The sequence below is a fragment of the Thamnophis sirtalis genome, unplaced genomic scaffold (genome assembly GCF_051295495.1).
Source record: "Thamnophis sirtalis isolate CommonGarterSnake01/CBP01778 unplaced genomic scaffold, rThaSir2_p1.2 scaffold_1, whole genome shotgun sequence".
Lineage (NCBI taxonomy): Eukaryota > Metazoa > Chordata > Lepidosauria > Squamata > Natricidae > Thamnophis > Thamnophis sirtalis.
In genome coordinates this window covers 80,620,298-80,639,389 of record NW_028261381.1, presented here as the reverse complement: position 1 = coordinate 80,639,389, position 19,092 = coordinate 80,620,298, and the positions used below count along the sequence as shown (strand labels likewise).

Sequence of the window (19,092 nt, the reverse complement as noted above, 5' to 3'; positions counted from 1 at the left end):
TTCTAACTGCTGTCGTCCCCCCCCCCCCTGCAATCATATGAATGCATTTTGGGTTTTTTTCTGAAAACTAGCATTTACTTGTTTTTTGGCCAAAAAGGCCCCATAGGAGACATTCTGTTTTACCTCCAGAGGAGAGGCCTTCTTTTAGTTACCATTTTGGTTAGTTGGGGCAAAACCATGTTTAGGAAATTGTTTCTTCATAGATCCTTGTGATATACATTTTACAAGGCCTTATAATAAGCAGCACTTTCCTTTGAGCCTTGAAACTTACTGGCAGCTAGTACAATGGCTTTAAAATACATGTGCTGCTGTCATGGGTTTCTCTAGCAAAGAGTCTAACCATTTCATTTTACACAAGCTGCAGCTCCAAAGTTGTCTTCAAAGGCAGCCCCATGAAGAATGCATTGCAGTAGTCCAGTCACATAGTGATCAGTGCAAGGGTCATTGTTTTGAAACATCTTAGTCCAAGTAGAGCTATTTGGTGCATTAGATGCAGCTAGGCAAAAGCCCATCTGGCTGTGACTAACATTCTTGGGTGCTTATTAATGTACAACCTTAGCAAGGTTAACCTGAGCTTACGTCTTCCCATCTAATGTCTTTCAGCCTCCAGGCACTGATTCTAGTATTTTACAACATCTACAGCTTAGATCAAGGTATTGGTGTAAAGTTGACTGTCATCACTCAACATATTGATGAGACATATTCCAAATAGATAAGATGACATTTCACAGTAGTTTCACAGTGATGCTGAATAGCATGGGAGGGAAGACGAAGCTTTGCCACACCCCACTTTGTGGCAACAAGTGTTTGAGTACTCATCACCCAAAACTACAGCTGTGCTTCCTCTCCTATATGAAACAACTCACTCAGGCAGGAATCACCATAAAACTGCCTTCCTTCCCATTCTTGCAGGCAGTTAATAGTATCAATGGCACTGACAGTTTAATAGGATCAGGGGAGTCACATTCATTCATTCCAGGTCCCAATGACAGTTATCAGCATATCTGAACCTGATTGAAAGAATCAAGATAATCTATTTCTTCTGGGATTCTCTGTAGCTGATTTCCCATCATCTTCTCAACAATCTTGCCCAAAACAAAAGGTTGGAAAAATACAATTGGATTGAGAGATGGCTTCTTCAAGAGAGGGCTAAGCCACCACCTCTTGCAGAGCACATCACATCTATCAGTAATGCACTCCACGTTTGTCTAATTACCAACTGCAGCCAGAAACCACAGATGCCTGACAATTCAGCCATCTAGATCAGTAGTCAACCTGGTCCCTACCGCCCACTAGTGGGCGTTCCAGCTTTCATGGTGGGCGGTAGGGGTTTGCTGTAACTCTGCTTTATAAATTTTATAGTAAAGTTACTTCCCTACTTTATAAATCACCATTACTGTGGAACCGATGGGCAGTTAGAAAATTTTACTACCAAAGGAGATACAAAAGTGGGCAGTAGGTATAAAAAGATGACTAACCCGGATCTAGATTCAGGATAGAGGCAAGTGGTTTAGAGCAAGAAATGTGTTCTATCATCCCTATTCTGTTTAACAGCCTATTCAGTAACTATCACCATATTTTTCTCTCCCAACAGAATACCAATATGAGATCCCACTGTAACAACTTTAGCATCCAACATTGATTAGTCATCCCCCAATCTCTTTATGGCTCTGACAGTTCACATGATTGCTCTGTATCAGGAACCTCTGTAGGCCAAGCCTAGCTCTATACGCAGCTCACAGCAATCCAAGAAAAGTCAGAAACACAATCAAATAAATATTTTCATATTATAAATGCCTCCCTTGAAATGTATAAATACTTCATTAACCTTTCAACCCCACCACAATCTTAGGATTCTGAGAGTACCTTGTATTTCCCCAGTCAAGACTGAGTCCAAATCTTACTTGAGACCTCTTCTCTCATTTATAATTCTTTTGATATACTTTGTCCATCCTAAAGATCTTTTCAGTTCCTCCAATACACTTTCAACAATTTTATCTAAAACCATCTCCACTTTCCTTCACTTACATCCCTGCCAGGCAAATCTCGGCTAAACTTCCCTTAAAACAAATTATACTGGCTAAAAACTAATTCTCTATAGGCTAGGTAAAAAAAAAATGGGAAAGAAAAATCTTTACACAAAAACTCTATACACAATGTGAAAGAAAACTAAACATAAAAAGGATGAAATTTCTGAAGTCAAAATAAACACTCAAAATAACTATACATGTAACCTTAATATAAAAACAGTTGCAAAAGGTGAATCTACAATACTTGCTAAATGGAAAGTCCTGCTAATTTATGAACAGCAGCAAGACAAAGCGACAAATAGAGCTTCTCAAGTCAAGTATGCCAATCATTTACAACCCCCGAGTTTCTACTTATGCTGTATTCTGAACCAGCAAGCTAATTTATGAATATCAGCAAGCCATCACGACAAATACATTTCAAATCTTTTTTTTAAATCCACATAATACAATTTCTAAAATCAATGTCAATCACCTCCAACACCTATTGTTTTCCAATTGAAACAGCCTTCATAGGCATCAGTTTATTCATAAGGTAGCCCAGTATAGCTCATGAGAATTCAATAATTTTAAAACAGTATCATGTACTGAATAGATGCAAAAAATAATCCTGCACATATATCTGTCAACATGAATTCAAGTTTTGCAAAATGACTTCCATCTAAAAATAAAATCATGGGAAGAATACTTATTTTATGACAGAAAGAATGACATGACACAGACAATGTATTACTCACTCAACTTTTTTAGACTAGTACCATAAAAAAATCAAGCCTTGTCTCCATCACTAGGAAAACCAAGAACTTTTAATTGCAGCACCACAAGGAAGTTGGTTGGAGTGCCACAAGGAAATCAGAAAGCAAAACAGTTTCAGATAGTCAGCTCTATCTATCAGCAGAATGAGTAGAGGAAACAGTAACATTTTTGCTTTATTCAGAAATTGAAATGACTGAACAGTTATAAATATGAAGACAACATGCCTTGTAAATTATTATTTTCCAGGAAAATAACTGCTTCCCTTTCTGCAATAGAGAAGCTACAAAATTGTTAAATCTCTTTGTTTTTTTCTTAAACAAGCTACTGCTTGTATTTCATTATGTTTTTTCCTCAATGTTTTCATTGTTCTGCTGTCATTGAGTTTTGTTGTAATCCCCTCTCATATCTTCAGCAAGCATCCTGCACTATATCAGACTGGCCTTTTATTATTTAATAGCTTCTACCTTTAATTGCTCTAAACCTCTTTAAAAGGGACAATCCACATGTTGGAAGACCCTGCCTTCTGCCAAGGTCCCTGAAACACTTCATTCAACTCAATCATAGGCAACAGGTTCCATTACTAAGTTATTTGGCCAGGTATAGCTGACATTTAGTCCACAAGTCACTTCAACAGCCAGAAACCTGGAAGCAATATAAACAACCACACAGGTGAAACCTGTTGCGTGTGGTGTCGGGAGAACACAAAGGAAGTTTCGAATGAACGGACACGCACACCTGAGGTGCTAAGATTAAAAACAAAACAAAACAAAAGGCATCCCAAACAGAAGTGCCAGAACCCACGCTCTCTTATACATTAACAAAAGCAGTATTTCTTTCACTTCGGTCACACAGGGACCTTCCCCCCCCTCCCCCGTGACGTGGAGACAATTGAACGAAAGCCAGATGTCTGGAAACCGAACAAACGGTAGCAACAAATCGTCCTTTTTTGTTTTGTTTTTTTAGTTCCTACGACTTTCGGCTTTAGTCCCGGGTGAAAACGAAACGCCTCGAAAGTGAGAAATACTCACTCAATGAAATAGCTGGCTCCCTCTTCCGAGAATCCCTCCTCCCAGCCACGGGGCAGATCTACAAGAAAAAAGAAAGGAGAAAGACCGGGGAAGGGGGGGGGGGAAGAGAGCCGGGAAAGAAAGTGGCCAAGAGGAGGGAAGTGAGATGTTTGTGCCCTGGAGACAGGCGAGCATAATTCCCAGCCACACAAAGGTAGTTATCCTCCCCCGCACTCCTTCCCCAGAGGGAAAAGGGGAGAGAAAGGCAAACACAAACACCCAGCGTGGGGCGCGCCAGGGGGAGAAACACGCGTGGGGGGGAGGGTCCCCTCCTCCACCCACTCCCACCCCCACCCCCGAAGCGTCTCCTCGCCGGCTCTTTCTCCGTGAGGAACCCGGGCATAGGGCACCCACCTGAGCGGATCATGTGGCCTGAGTTGACGGGCTCCCCGGTGCGAGGATGCAGCCAAGTAGTTGCGCGGGTCAGGTCGCTAAAGAGGGAGAAGCGGCAAACATGCACCTGTTAGTCCAGCCCGCGGAAAGAGAAGTCGGCGGGGAAGGAAAGCGGGGACCGGGGGGGGGGGGAGAAAAAGGGAAAGGGGCGCGCTGAAGAGACAACCCCGCCTTCGCCCCTTGGGGTTTTTTTTCTTTTCTTTTCCCGCCCGGTGTCTTACTCGACGAAGAAGACCCGGCCGTCCCTGCAGACGCCATAGGACCAGTGCTCAGGTAGAGTGTCCCGCCCCACCGCCTTGGCCGCCGCCATGTTCGCCGCGCGCCCTGCCCGCCAGAGAAAGGGGGACGTCTGCGGGGGAACGGGAGGGCAGGCCAGGCCAGGCGGGCTACCCGGTGCCCCTGGGCCGCTCAGCAGCGCCACCGGGCAGCGGTTAGCAGGAGGCGCAAGCACACACACACACACGCCCCGAAAATCCGCGCGACGTGTTTGGCCGCCCTCTGCCCTTGGGCGTGTGTGTGGGAGGAGGGGAGGACAAGCAGCTTTCCCCGGACGGACGGTTCATTGCCCGTGTTGCAAGGCAAGGCAGCAGGCAAGTCGGCAGCTGCTGCAGGCGCAGGGCGTTCGGTCTCCCGTAGCGATCCGGGCAACAGGTTCTACGCCCCTCCCCCTTTGTTGTGTTCCTTCATCTTCAAAGTTTTGAGGCTCCGGTGTGAAGTCGGGGCTCCGTATAACTCAGCGTGGGGGGAAAAGTTTCCTTTCCCGGAAAACTTTTCTAAGAAACCAAACGCTTAAAAGCCCCGGGGTTTCATGGTTGTCGTCCCTTTCGGCTTGGAGTCTCTACCTCAGCTGTCTTTTTACTTTCTACCTACCGGGCAGCAACACTAAATTGTGTGTGAAAGTATGCCGGCTCGAAATTCCACACAAGTCGCATTATTTAAAAGAAAGGAAAGATTCATACTTGCCGTGCTTCGAATAACAAAGCCAGCCCCAGGGCTCTCTCGGTTTGCTGAACCATATCTTACATGGGCTTTAGATTTTATATCATGCAAAGCCAGGTAACTGCCTAAATTGGATAATCAAAACAGATACGTTTTGAGAGAAGAAAGCCTATATTCCTTTTCTTGAGTCGCTTCTTCCTCTGCTGTAAAACACTTGACCATAAGAGTCAGCTTATTTGAGCCAAACGTGACTGTATCTTACATAAAGATTTCTGTTTTAACTTCACCTGATCTTTCCAAGAGGGAAATATGGCCCTAAATTTTATACTGTAAACCTGCTGAGCATGCAAAATTTTAAAATTTGAAATTCAGACTCAGAATAATATATGCCCCCATTGCCTGCGTGGACCAAGTGGCAAAAGTTACCAAGTACTGTAGGTTTTTCTGGCCCTTCAAATATTTCAGTGGACTTCTGTTCCAACCTGTCAAGCATGAATTCCTAACAGAGACAACAAGACTTGTTTGTTTAATATAAGTTGACCCAGATCTACACAAACCTCTCTCTTGACAGTGACTTGTTCTTTCTCACTATAAATTATTTTTCTTTTGCTGCTTCTGTTCTTGATGAAAATGTATAAATAAAAATATAAGGGGAAAACCCCAAAATTAGATGGGGAGAAATTACATTAAGAATATAACTTGGTTTCTTTCTTTCTTAAAATATAGGAAAGTTGAATTATCATCTTGCCTGCAGACTTGAAGTACTATACAAATTACCAGAAACATGAGACAAAGAATACATTTTATCAGATAGAATTTTGATGTATATCATAGCCTTTAAGATATGCTTAGCATACATTCATTAGTAATTAAGAATGTTACTTTAGAATATGACTCAAGAAGACTCTTCACTTCCTGTGTTATCTTTGTTCCAAAAAGGCAATTTGAAATTTAAATTGCTTAATGTTTAAAAAGAGAAGAAAGACAATTGATAAAATTAGAGTACAAGCAACATGCAATATCCCATAGATTTCTTATGATTGGCAATTCAGTAATTTTTGCAACGAATATATTCCTTTAGAAGATAAACTCTTTATCCACCATATATAGATCATTTATTCATTTATTTATTCATTTATTTATTTTATATCCCGCCTTATTTTATTTATATAAATATCTCAAGAAAGCAAACACGCCTAATACTCCTTCCTCCTACTTTTTCCACAACCTTGTTATTGTTGCATCTGAGAGAGAATGACTGGCCTAAAGTCATATCATCAGCTTTCATATCTAAGGCAGGACTAGAACTCATGGTCTCCCAGTTTTTAACCTGGTGGCTAGGTTCAATTAATTGGTTCTCTATATTTTTGTGGATATAATTTTACCATTATAGATAATCCTTCAAATATTAAAGTCTTGTATAAAGATACCTTACTTTTTCTATTCAAATGGATACATTTTTTTTTTAAAAAAATCCATTTTGAATAAGGGTAACTTCAGTTTACTTCCTGGAATATATAAACTATGTTTGAATTTTAAAATTCAGACAATATTTTAAATCCACAGAATGCTTTCCACTCCTGTAGATTTTTGCCTTTCCCTTTAAAACAATCCATTCTGTTGATTTCCCTAAACTTTATCTGTCAATCCTTCTATTTTTTCCACTTCTTATGAACTTTCCTTGCTTAGTTTCATTACTCACTTAACTAAAGATAAAATTAAATGAAATTATTGCTAATTTTTGCCCTTATGAATCGAGCCAATTCTCAAAATACTTTTGTGTATACATATTCATTTATTTTTATTCATCAAATGTATTCATCAAATTTATATGCTGCTCATATCCCACTTGATCCCAATTGTGTCTTCAAACCTTTTTTTTTACAATTCCCTTTTTAAATCCCTTTTATTTTCCTCACCTCTGTGCAGTTTTCCTTTCCCTGTTTCTTTCGATTATGAACCACAGTTTAAAGGGACCAGATAAAGTTGTTATTAGTAAGATATTTAAATACAAATAGAAAATTACAATTCTATGTATGTGCTATGTATGTACTATGTAATACTATATAATTATAATGCTATGTATGCACAGTGCTGCAAACCTTGCTTGGTTTTCAGCCCGGAAATTTCAAGCACACTCAATCTAGGTATTAAGGAATAAGCCCTGTCAAACTCTCTGGGAATAACTGAACAACTGAATACAGTCAACCGATGGGAAGAAATGCAGAAAATTAGCTATTTTAAAACAATGGTAACACAGAGGGGAAAAACAGGATAATTACTGGACAAAATACATGAAACAACAAGGTCATATTTTTATATCACCATATTAACATGGGATATGGTGCTCTAAATATGTCTGTAACTTCCAAAAAAACCCACCTTTTTGTATGCTTGTAGAAGTTTGGCTCAAATGCATGATAGGGAAACCTTTTTCATATAATACTGGCTCTATCCAGTAAAAATACATATTGACAAAGTATATCCGAGAGGCATTTTGGTGTAGTGGTTAAGGCACTGAGGATGCTAGTTCTGCCATCTGGATGGCCTTTGGCAATCATTCTCTCTCTGTTGTAGGAAGAAGACAGTGGCAACTACTTCCAAAAATCTTGCCAAAAAAGCTAGAATACAGGAAGTAGCCCAAGTAGTCACCAAGAGTCAATACTTTACTCAACAGCAAAAAATATAAATAATTGGTGGCTAAAGGTGTGTAAAGGAATACACACACATTGCAAAATACCCAGTAATGGAAACAAAGTAAAAAATGTCCAAAGATTTTATTGAAGTGATATACTAAATCACAGTTATATTTTAAACTAAAGAAAAGTATCAAAGGGGAAGATTCTGGTGGCGACTTGTGCAATTTGGCTTCAGCTTAAAAATAAAGATGTGACAAAAGTTAGAGAAAAACAAAAACAGGATTTCTGTTTTTGCATGAGAAGGGAAAATATTAGTATACAAGCTGGATATTAAGTAGGAGCACAAACCTTTGGAAAAAAGAAATGAGAATTTCAGCAGATTGCTGTTGTTAGTTGTGAAGTCGTGTCTGACCCATTGTGACCCTATGGACAACATTCCTCCAGGCCTTCTTTTCTACCATCCTCTGGAGTCTATTTAAGCTCATGACTACTGCTTGGAGGATGGAGGATTTTAAAAAGGCACAAACTCTGGGGGAGTGAAAAAAGGAGAACATGTTTAGAAATCTACCATATTTTTCAGAGGATAAGATGCACCTTTTTCTCTCAAAAAAGAGGCTGAAAAGCTGGGTGTGTCTTATACACTAAATACAGCATTTTTTGCCTCCTGAAACCCCGCTCCCTTTACCAAAATGGCCGTGCATTGTCTTTAGGAGGCTTCCAGAGTGCTCCTGGGGGCTGGGGAGGGCAGAAATGAGGGGGAAATGGGCTGGTTTTTTGCTCAATTTTGTCGTCCCCCCCCTCCAGCACTCTATAAGCCTCCTAAAGGCTATGCATGTCATTTTCTTGAAAAAAATGGCCCTGTTTTCGCGACAATAGGGGCCATTTTTGTTCATTTGGGGGGGCACTCCCCAGGAGCACTCTATAAGCCTCCTAAAGGCTATTCATGCCCCTTTTTTGGGGGAAAAGGGCCTGTTTTCATGAAAAATGGGCCATTTTTGGGAGGTCCGCAGAGTGCAAAAACTGTTTTTTAATTTGCCTCTTCAAAATCTTGGTGCGTCTTATAGTCTGAAGAATACGGTACTCTCTGGAATAATGAATTTCTTTCCAAAACTAGTGGACAATCTGTGACAGTGCTTTGTAGCAGCTTTTTTAAAGTTAAAAGCTAAATTTTAATTGGACAGGGTACTAATGATATTTCCATGGGTATTTAGTATTAAGTTAATGTTATAATAGCAGTAATCATGCTTTCCAAAGATCCCGTATCTAATGAATTAAAATATAAATATCTGCTCAGGTTGTGCTCAATGACTGGTGACCACACCCATGAGAAGTGGTTTCTCAATTCCTCCTTTCTAGCGGGCTTTAAAAAAAACAACCTTACTTGCTTGCTTGGCATTCCTGTAATTTCAAGCATTCTCAGTCCAGATATTAAAGAATACTAGCCCTGCTTAGACTTCTCAGATTTCTAAAGTCAGCTAGGTGCTGCCAGTTGCTGAAACCTGCCTGAGAAATAGGCCATGTTTATACACTTGCAAATCAGTTTGTGTTTTATGACCAATCAACTACCTCATTGTTTCTTCAACTTTTCAAGATCATAGATAAACAAACAGCATTTATTTTATGAGGAACAGCTGTGACTGCACCTTTTTAAAAAAAAGGGAGGGGGAAGGAATGTTGAAGATGATTGAAGATATAGTTTAATACTATTTCCACTAGTGTTTTGACTATTTTCAATGGCTGTTCATATAAGGGTTGCTGTTTATTTTTGCTGTGAAATCGACACGAATTAAAGCAGACAACGAAATACATGTTTGATTTACCAATTATACTGCTAGTCCTCAAAATGTAACCATTCGTTTAGTGACCAAAGTTACAACAGCACTGAAAAATGTGACTTATGATCAGTTGCTTATGACTGTTGAAGTATCCAGTGGTCATGTGATCAAAATCGAGGTGCTTGGCAACTGTTATGTATTTATGACAGTTGCACTGCCCTGGGGTGATGTGATCACTGCTTGTAACCTCCCAGCCAGCTTTCAACAAGCAAAGTCAGTGGGGGAAGGCAGATTTGGTTAATGACACAATTCATTTAACAAATGCAGTGATTCGCTTAACAACTGTGGCAAAAAAAGTTATAAAATGGAGAAAACTCACTTAACAACTGACTTGCTTAGCAATGAAATTTTGGGCTCAAGGACTACCTTTAGATTTTTTTCTATACTACAGAATCAGTTATAGTAAAAGTTAAGCTGTAAGAATTTCTCCCTTTGAATTTCTTTTCCATATAAAAGGTCAAAAGTAAATTCTGCGCATGAGCTTTATGTATAATGAAATAAACCAGTAAGGTGGAGAATTCTGTTCTGCATTTTAGAACACTTGTATACATATTTCACCTGTCAATTACAAGTAGATTGTAAAAATAGGTATGTCAGACTGATTGAAAGTATAGACTACATTTCTCTTAAAAACATTTAACAAAATTTATTTTAAAAAGAAAGTGTAGCCTACGTAGTAATAAATGTGTTTATTAATACTGACACAAAGTTCGCAAAAGAATTTGGATTATTTTAATTAAATATTTCTCTGCTTAAATTTTAACTGCTTAATTTATTAAAATATGCTCTTACTTACATGCTATAGAATGTAGATGACTTGAATATCATACTGTATATTTAAATAACCAGTATTTACCTCTACAGGTAACTGTACCTTTTAAAGGAATTCCTTCAGCTTGTTGACTATGCTGAACATAATACCCATACTATACACACACACACACACACACACACACACACATATACACATACACACAACCATCTAAGGGTATAAATTAATTAGAATAGTTGTAGTTTGTGTTGAGTTCTTCCTAGCAAAAAATTCCTGACATAGATGAGGCATGTCGTTCTCCTGCCTCCTCCTGTAGAGGACGCTTTTTATAGAGGCTTTTTTAAACAGTTAAGCAGAGTCATCCACGGTGAGGCAGCAACTAGCTCAGCCTGACCTCAGCTCTTGCCTTTTTCCTTTTACATTTTTTTTTCCTTTTCATGACGACAGGCAAGAGCAGAGTTGAAATCCTCTCTGAAACAGCTGGAAAAGGGAGGAGGAGGAATTCAAACTTCATCCTCCTGGTGTGGGGCTTTGGGCAAAGGCTGGAGGGAAGTGCTCTCCCACCCCAAGTGTAGTTTGATTGCAGGCAGAGCCACGTTGTCTTTTCAAACCTGTAATCAGTGAAGCTGGGCTGGATCCTTCCGGGGCTGGGGGAAAGTATGTGTGCTCCAGTATGGCTCTTTGACTGGCTTCCTGCCTCCTCCTGTGGTCTCCCTGACTCCCTCCAATCTAACTTTGTGTGTCTGTGTCTGTGTGTGTTTGAGAGGGGGGAGGGAGGGAGAGAGGGAGGAAGGAGGGGAAGGGAGAAGAAAAAGAAAAAAAAGGAAATTTATTTCGCAAAGGAGAAAAACAAATGCTGTTGCTTTAAATCAGAACTGAGCATGCCTGGCTGTGGAATTCTGGGAGTTGAAGTCCACAAGTCTAAAAATATTTGCGTCAGTGCCTCACCAGCCATAAACCTCACCGCACGTCACTGATTCCATCAATTCAAAAAGACAAAACATTTTATTTGCAAAGGAAATGAACAATGCCTTTTGAAATTGAGACATAGAAATTTTATATGCAGGTAGTCTTTGACATACAACCTTAATTGAGCCCAAAATTTACGTTACTAAATTAAACATTTATTAAGTGAATTTTGTCCCACTTTATGAGCTATCTTGTTTGTTAAGAGAAACACTGCAGTTGTAAAGTGAATAGGCTTCCCTATTGACTTTGCTTGTCAGAAGGTTGCAAAAGCAGATCACATGACCCTGGGATACTGCAACCATCATAAATATGTGACCATGAGGATACTGCAATGGTCATAAATGTAAAAAATGATCATGTCACTTTTTCAGTGATGTAACACTGAACAGTCACTAAATAAAACTGTTTAAGTCAAAAACTACTTTTATTTCTTACCTGTACATTTGTCCTCCAAGTGGTTAGACAAGGGCCTCATCGCATCCATCACATGGACCACTGACATGCTAGAGGTTGTAGTCTAAGATAGCTGGTGAATAAAATCAGACCCAAAAAGAGTAATGTAGTCTCTATGATGCAGATTGTTAAAATATAAAGAATAAAGTATTCAGCCAATGGTAGCACAGTCACTAAATAAAACTTTACGTCAAGGACTACCTTTATTTCTTACCTGTACATTTGTCATATAATCATAGAACTGGAAGGGACTTTGGAGGTCGTCTAGTCCAACCCTTCGATGTGGAGACACTAGAAAGAGTGCAGAGAAGAGCAACAAAAATGATTAGGAGACTGGAGACTAAAACATATGAAGAATGGTTGCAGGAACTGAGTATGTCTAGTTTAATGAAAAGAAGAACTAGGGGAGACATGATAGCAGTGTTCCAATGTCTCAGGCTGCCATAAAGCAGAGGGAGTCAAACTATTTTCCAAGGCACCTGAGGGTAGAACAAGAAGCAATGGGTGGAAACTAATCAAGAGAGAAGCAACTTAGAACTGAGGAGAAATTTCCTGACAGTTAGAACAATTAATCAGTGGAACAGCTTGCCTCCAGAAGTTGTGAATGCCCCAACACTGGAAGTCTTTAAGAAGATGTTGGATAGCCATCTGTCTGAAACGGTATAGGGTTTCCTGCCTAGGCAGGGGGTTGGACTAGAAGACCTCCAAGGTCCCTTCCAACTCTGCTATTGTATTATTGTATTAAAGCAGGAAATCTTATATTTTCCCAGATAAATGGTTGTCCAATCTTTTCCTGAAAATCTCCAGTGATGGAACACCCACAACTCCAGGAAGCAAGCTACCCCATTGATTAATTGTTCTCGTATCAGAAATGTCTTCTTAGTTCTAAGTTGGATCTGTCTTTAACAAGCTTCCACTCAGTACTCTTCAATATCTTCATAAACGACTTAGATGAGGGAATAGAAATTTGCATATGACACTAAGCTGGCAGGAATAGCCAACCCAAGCTCAGGATCCAAAAAGGTTTTGACAGACTTGAACAATGGGTCTTATCCATCAAAATGGAATTTAATGTAGAGAAAAGCAAGGTTTTCACCCAGCAGAAAAAAACCAAAGGTACAAGTACAGATTATGTGAAGCCTGGCTCAAAAACAGTAACTGTGAAAGGGACCTTGGAGTCCTAGTGGACGATCATTTAAACGAGTTAACAGTGTGGGACAGCAGCCAAAAAAGCTAATACTAATGGTTGTTTAAACAGAGGCATAGAATCAAAATCACGTGAAGTATTAGTACTGCTTAATTAAGTCTTAGTAAGGTCACACCAGGAATACTGTATCTACTTTTGGTCACTACATTACAAAAAAGATGTTGAGACTTTGGAAAAAGTGCAAAGAAGATCAACTAAGATGATTAAGGGCTTGGAAGCAAAGGAATGAAGAATGGTTGCCGGAATTGGGTATGGCCAGTCTAGAGAAAAGAAGGACTAAGTATGACATGATAGCAGTATTTCAGTATTTGAAGAGTTGCTACAAAGAAGAGGGGATCAATTTATTTTCTAAAGCACCAGAAACAATGGATGGAAACTAATCAAGGAGCAAAGCATTTGAGGAGAACCTTCCTAACAGCAAGGACAATTAACCAAAGGAACAGCTTGCCTTCAGACATTGTGGGTGCTTCATCACTAAAGGTTTTTAAGAAGAGACTGGACAGTCATTTGTCTGAAATGTTATAAGTCTCCTGATTGAGCAGGGGGTTGGACTAGAAAACTTCCAAGGTCCTTTCTAGCTCTATTCTGATTGATTGATTCATTGATTCATTGATTGAATCATTGCTTCTTGTCTTGCCCTTGGGTGCTTTGGACAATAAGTCAACCCACTTTTTTCTGTGGCCATCTCTCAAGTACTGAAAGGCAGATATCATGTCATCCCAATTCTTTTCTTTGATAGGTTAGAGATATCCAGTTCCCTTAACTGTTCATCATATGGTTTACTCCCAGGCCCCTTATCATCTTAGTTGCTCTTCTCTGCACACTTAGGGCATCTTTTTTTGTAGCATATTCACCAGAACTGGATTCAGTATTCCAAGTGTGATCTCACTAGTGCAGTATACAGCAGTACTATCACCACCTCGTGATCTTGATGCAATCCCTCTGTTGATGTTACTAGGACTGCATTGGCTTCTTTTTTTTGGCAGCTGCAGCATACTGCTGGTTCATACTTAAGTGCCGGTCCACTAGGTCATCTAGATCCCTCTTATAGTCACTGCTGTTGAACCAGGTACCACCTTTTTTATATGTGTGCATTTGCATTGTTTCAAAACTATTTGTAGCTAATTCTTTTGATTATTAACATACTGTAGTCATATACATCTGAGGTGGGTTGCCAATTTTTTCACTACCAGTTCGGGTGCGCTTATGTGTGCGCGCAAAGCTTCTGTGCATGTGCAGAAGCGTCTGGGTGGGTGGGCAGAGTCTCCCACCCCCACTGGTTCGGTCAATCCGGGTGAAATCCGCAACTCACCTCTGATATACATATATAAAAATAATAACTTGGCAGCATAGTTATAGTTCATTAATAACTATTCTGGAGTCTATACTGGATGAAAAAAGAAAGATATGTCTGTTAGCAGATCTGGTGGCCAATCATCAGCCAATAGATTCTAGAATTCAGAGACAATAGACACAACCTCCCCAATGTATTTAATATGAAGAGTTACAGAAACAAAAACAAAAAAAGGACAGGCTGTGTTGTCAAATATCTCCCCCCCCCCCCCCGATAGTAACTTGTCTGGCTGCTGCTGTCTAGCACTTTCCTGAGTCTTTGCCTTTATGACAAGATTCAAAATGTCTGCAGTCTCTTGCTTACTTATACTTTTTCAAATAACGGGGCAGTGGTGGGATTCAGTTAGTTTGCACCTATTCGGGAGAACCAGTTAACTTTCTAAGCAGTTTGGAGAACCAGTTGTTGGAAGAAATCTTATTTTGGTTTTTTCCACTTTACAGGGCTAATCCTGTAAGGAAGGCAGGAAGGAAACATTCTGATGTTGTTTCTAGCCTAACTTTTATTGCCCTGCTTACAGAAACTGCCTCTCTGGTTAACCCTTATTACAGTGTAACAGCTAAGATGAAGTGCCCATCAACCTGATTGACATTGAGTTGGCCATGCCCACAAGATCACATGACCACCAAGCCATGCTTACCCAGCTGGTCATTAGGGCAGGATGTTAAATTATTTGAATCTCACCACTGTAATGGGGGTATACATCAGAGGTGGTGTATACATTCAACAGGTTCTGACCAGTTCTGAAGAACCGGTAGTGGAAATTTTGAGTAGTTCGGAGAACCAGTAAATACCACCTCTGACTGGCCCTGCCCCCATCTATTCTCTGCCTCCCGAGTCCCAGCTGATTGGGAGGGAATGGGAATTTTACAGTATCCTTCCCCTGGAGTGGGGAGGGAATGGAGATTTTATAGTATCCTTCCTCTGCCATGCCCACCAAGCCATGCCACGCCCACTCAGCCACTTCCACAGAACCAGTAGTAAAAAGTTTTGAATCCCACCACTGGTATACATAACACAATATCTTGATTCTATGACTCAGCTTGTCAGTGGTTTGATTACAGGTTAGATAGTTGACTGCTAAAAATATCTTGTGATAACCTAAGCTGGCTGGGTGAGCTTGGGCCAGTCATTCTCTCTCAGCCCAACTCACCTCATAGGGTTGTTGTGAGGAAAATAGGAGGTGGAAGGAATATCATATATATTCTCCATTTAGAATTATTTATAAAAATAACAAAGGTGGGATAAAAATCAAATCAAAAACTAGAATGACATTTATATTAAATGTGTAAATACCAGTATTCCTCAAATAATGATTGTAACGGAATTGCCCAAGTTGTAAGTTGTGATGGTCATGAAGTGAGTAATCACATTTTATGATATTTTTAGTGGTGATCCAAAGTGATTAAATGATTGCCATCATGCTTAAGCAAATCCATTGTTCAATATGGAAAGTTTTTACTAAAAAAATTGGAAGTAAATGCCATTTTTCAAGAAAAAAATTCTAAATCACATTCACGTGACTGTGGGACAATGCAAACAGCGATAAATGCAGGCCAGTTGTCAAGCTTCCAAAATGTGGTTACAAAGCAACAGGTCCTAAGTCGAGTACCGGTAAAGAAAAGTGAATTACAACATTATATTTACTTTTTTACTTTCTTCACCTCTAATGGTGGCATTAAAACTTGGCAAATTGCCTAACACTTTATACATTTTTTAAAAGATCTATTGTAAAATATTATATTTCTTTCAGTGACTTTGCCAGTTTTCACTGTATTTGGCCTATTGAGTCAATTGAACAGGAATTTGGGCAAACTCTGAGAGATAGTGAAGGACAGGCGGGGTGGGGGAGATGACACACTGTGGTTCCTTGGTTGCGAAGAGTCAGACATGGTTGCGAATGAACTACAACAGTTGACTCATTCAATTACAGTGATAATAATCACGTGAAAACTTAATAAAGCTAATTCCATTTGTGCAGCAATAATTATTCCTCTGTCCTCTCAGCTGAAGAGTTTTACATTATTTGTTTCTCCAGTAAAATGTCTGCACACTTATTTGCACCATTAACCATTATTATGCAGAAGGAGTAATGTTTCACACTATTATTCCTTACATGATAATGCTTTATAATATTAATACAGGGAATATCTCAAAAGCAGAAAACAGTTAAAGACTAGCAATACAAAGCAATTTATTGGAAATATGGCTTAAAATCCAGAATTGCAATTCCTTTATTTGCACAATTCACCTGCAACATTTGGCAGCCCTTTTTGAAACTGAAATATTTCTCATTTTCGAAGCCAGTTTCCCTACATTACACTATGAAGGTAAATAAAACAGATTATCTTGGGGATGGAGAATGTATAGGCAAACCATCCATCTCCCTCTATGCATTGCATATGGAGTCAAAGGAAGCTACTTTATATAAATAACTTTAGAAAGCAGATGTATAGCTACAATAGTTAAATAATGGATTGATGTATAGTGTAAGTGGGCATGAAATGTACTAAATTAATACTAGTCTAACTGAAGGGGGTCTATTTGTCACTAAGCAACCTGGAAGAGGAAATAGGTGATGAAAATAGGTATAATTTGCTTTGTGCTGGTTTCATGCTTTCATTTGTTTTTAGAGTTAGCAAAAATATTTAATATGCTACATGTTGCAGACTATCTATTTGTTTTCATCATTCCATGTTTCTCATTTATATCTCATCTTTATATCAAAAATGAGATATAAATGAAAGACTAAATCAATCCATTAGGAATCATTAAATATTATTGGCAGTCTGCTAAAAGGGTTTTTCCATTCCCTCTATCAAAGAAAAACAAACCAATTATTTAAGCTATAGGTAGATTAAAATTTCTTGTACCCAATCATGGGCAAATTATGAAGATTTCACTGCACAAGAAAAATAAGCTCATAATGCAAATGTGTGCCACTTTTCTTAGATTGAAAGCTGCATTTGGTTTTCAATTATATAATAAGGATTCCATTCTAAAGTATGTATACTATGACTAGGACTAAAACTAAATTTAATTTGATTTCGCTTACATTTAACTAAAATTTATAATTTTATATATTGGTAGAAATAGTGTCTTTCAAGCTTTGAAAGATCTTTCTTTTTCTCCTTCTCTGCCTTGTCTATCTCCTCCTCCTCCTCTCCCCATCTCCCTGCCTCCTCCCTCTCCTTCTCCTCCTCCATAAAAGTTATAACATACATCTTGTTCATGTTGAAGTGGACAGAGGAACATAAGCATCTACTTTTAAGTTCTCCAAAATAAAATTAGCATGCAAAATAACATTTATCCCCAAAGTAGCCACTATTATGACCACAGCATCTGTAGTTTTCTGTACTTTTGCACAGCATCTTATGAACCTTTTTGGTATATGCAATGCTTTATTCATAATTAAAATGAATAACTAAAATACATGTAATGCTTTATTTAGGCATTTCTAGGATTAATGGATGGTGAACCCAGCCTATGGGAAACCATAGCCGGTCACAAGCCCGGATAAATGGGGAGTGTTGGTTCCCGTGGCGACGGAACCGTGAAACAAGCTAGGAATCCAATGGCAGGACAACACACGGATAAACAACTCTGTAATCCGTGACGTTCTGCCTTTGGCCTTCACAATGCAACGGTCACTGCCTTGTGGACGTTGACGTTTACAAAGATTAAGTCCAAGTCCAAGTCCAATGGATGGTGAACATTGATGAAATCATATAACTATCTTCAAGAAGCCGAGAATATCTGTGATTTAGCAGGTCTGGAATGTAGAATCCCAATGTTTATCTCTACTTACTCATTTTAATCCTGGATAATACAAAATGGAAACAGATAAAAAGACTTATAATAAAATTTATTATGCATTGCAGCAGAGGAAGGTTTTTCATTAAAGATTAAACGCAACTTTTGGTAACTGGGAGAGAGACCACCTACCTTTTAGCAACTGAACAAGATAATACAGGTAGTCCTCACATAGCAACTGGTTTAGTGATCTTTGAAGGTGCAATAATGCTAAAAAATAACAATTTAGCAACCAATTTCTGCTCATTTTCACTTGCTTGTTTACCTCACACCAAGATGTCCTCAAAGAGAAAAAGAAAGAGCCCAAATCTAACAAAAAGCAAAGGAAAAATAAATCATAAGCACAGTTGCAGTCACATGATTTTCACTTAGCAACCACTTTGCTTAATGACCAAGTTGCTAATACCCATTGTTGTTGCTTAATAAGGATTAGCTGCAAACAAAAAATCAGCAATACAAGTGCAAACAAACTGGATTATTATCAACTTTACAAGATAAGACAAGAAGTATGACCACATGAGCTAATTTTAATTTATTGTAAGATTATATCTGATATCTGATATAATCTTGATAGTCTGAATCTGATAGTACATGTTGGATTGGATAATGGATAGGCACACACAGGCTTAATGGTAACAACAGCTCTTTATTAAGTGCAACAAGTGAGAACAATCTAGCAAAGGTTGAGTCTGACAGCAGTCCTTTTATATGGAGCAGTCAGACCCTTTGACCAATAGGATTAAACCTCTGTTCCCGCTGGAACAGAGGACCTTGGTGGAAACCACTGTAATTAGAACTAATATCTAACACCCCTCCCCTCTTGGTTGGAACAATCCTACTTGTAAGTAGTCACGCAGGTAGGCGGGCTTTT

At 39.1% G+C, this 19,092-nt stretch overlaps 1 protein-coding gene across 9 annotated transcripts in view; it reads right to left on the bottom strand.

The window, feature by feature from the left end:
* The window catches only part of PLEKHA7 (pleckstrin homology domain containing A7), a 130,453-nt gene extending 125,454 nt beyond the window's left edge, over nucleotides 1-4,999 (bottom strand). For 2 of the 9 annotated variants that reach the window (XM_087717362.1, XM_087717365.1), the window contains exons 1-3: nucleotides 4,465-4,985; nucleotides 4,205-4,281; nucleotides 3,812-3,869 (exon numbers count right to left, since the gene is read on the bottom strand). In XM_087717362.1, the coding sequence (XP_087573488.1) occupies nucleotides 3,812-3,869; nucleotides 4,205-4,281; nucleotides 4,465-4,553 (224 nt within the window). In that variant the 5' untranslated portion in view covers nucleotides 4,554-4,985. Of the gene's footprint in view, nucleotides 1-3,811; nucleotides 3,870-4,204; nucleotides 4,282-4,464 lie in introns of all 9 variants that reach the window. The other 7 variants (XM_087717405.1, XM_087717370.1, XM_087717389.1 and 4 more) reach the window with 7 other exon arrangements.
* Between the last annotated feature and the right edge of the window lie 14,093 nt (nucleotides 5,000-19,092).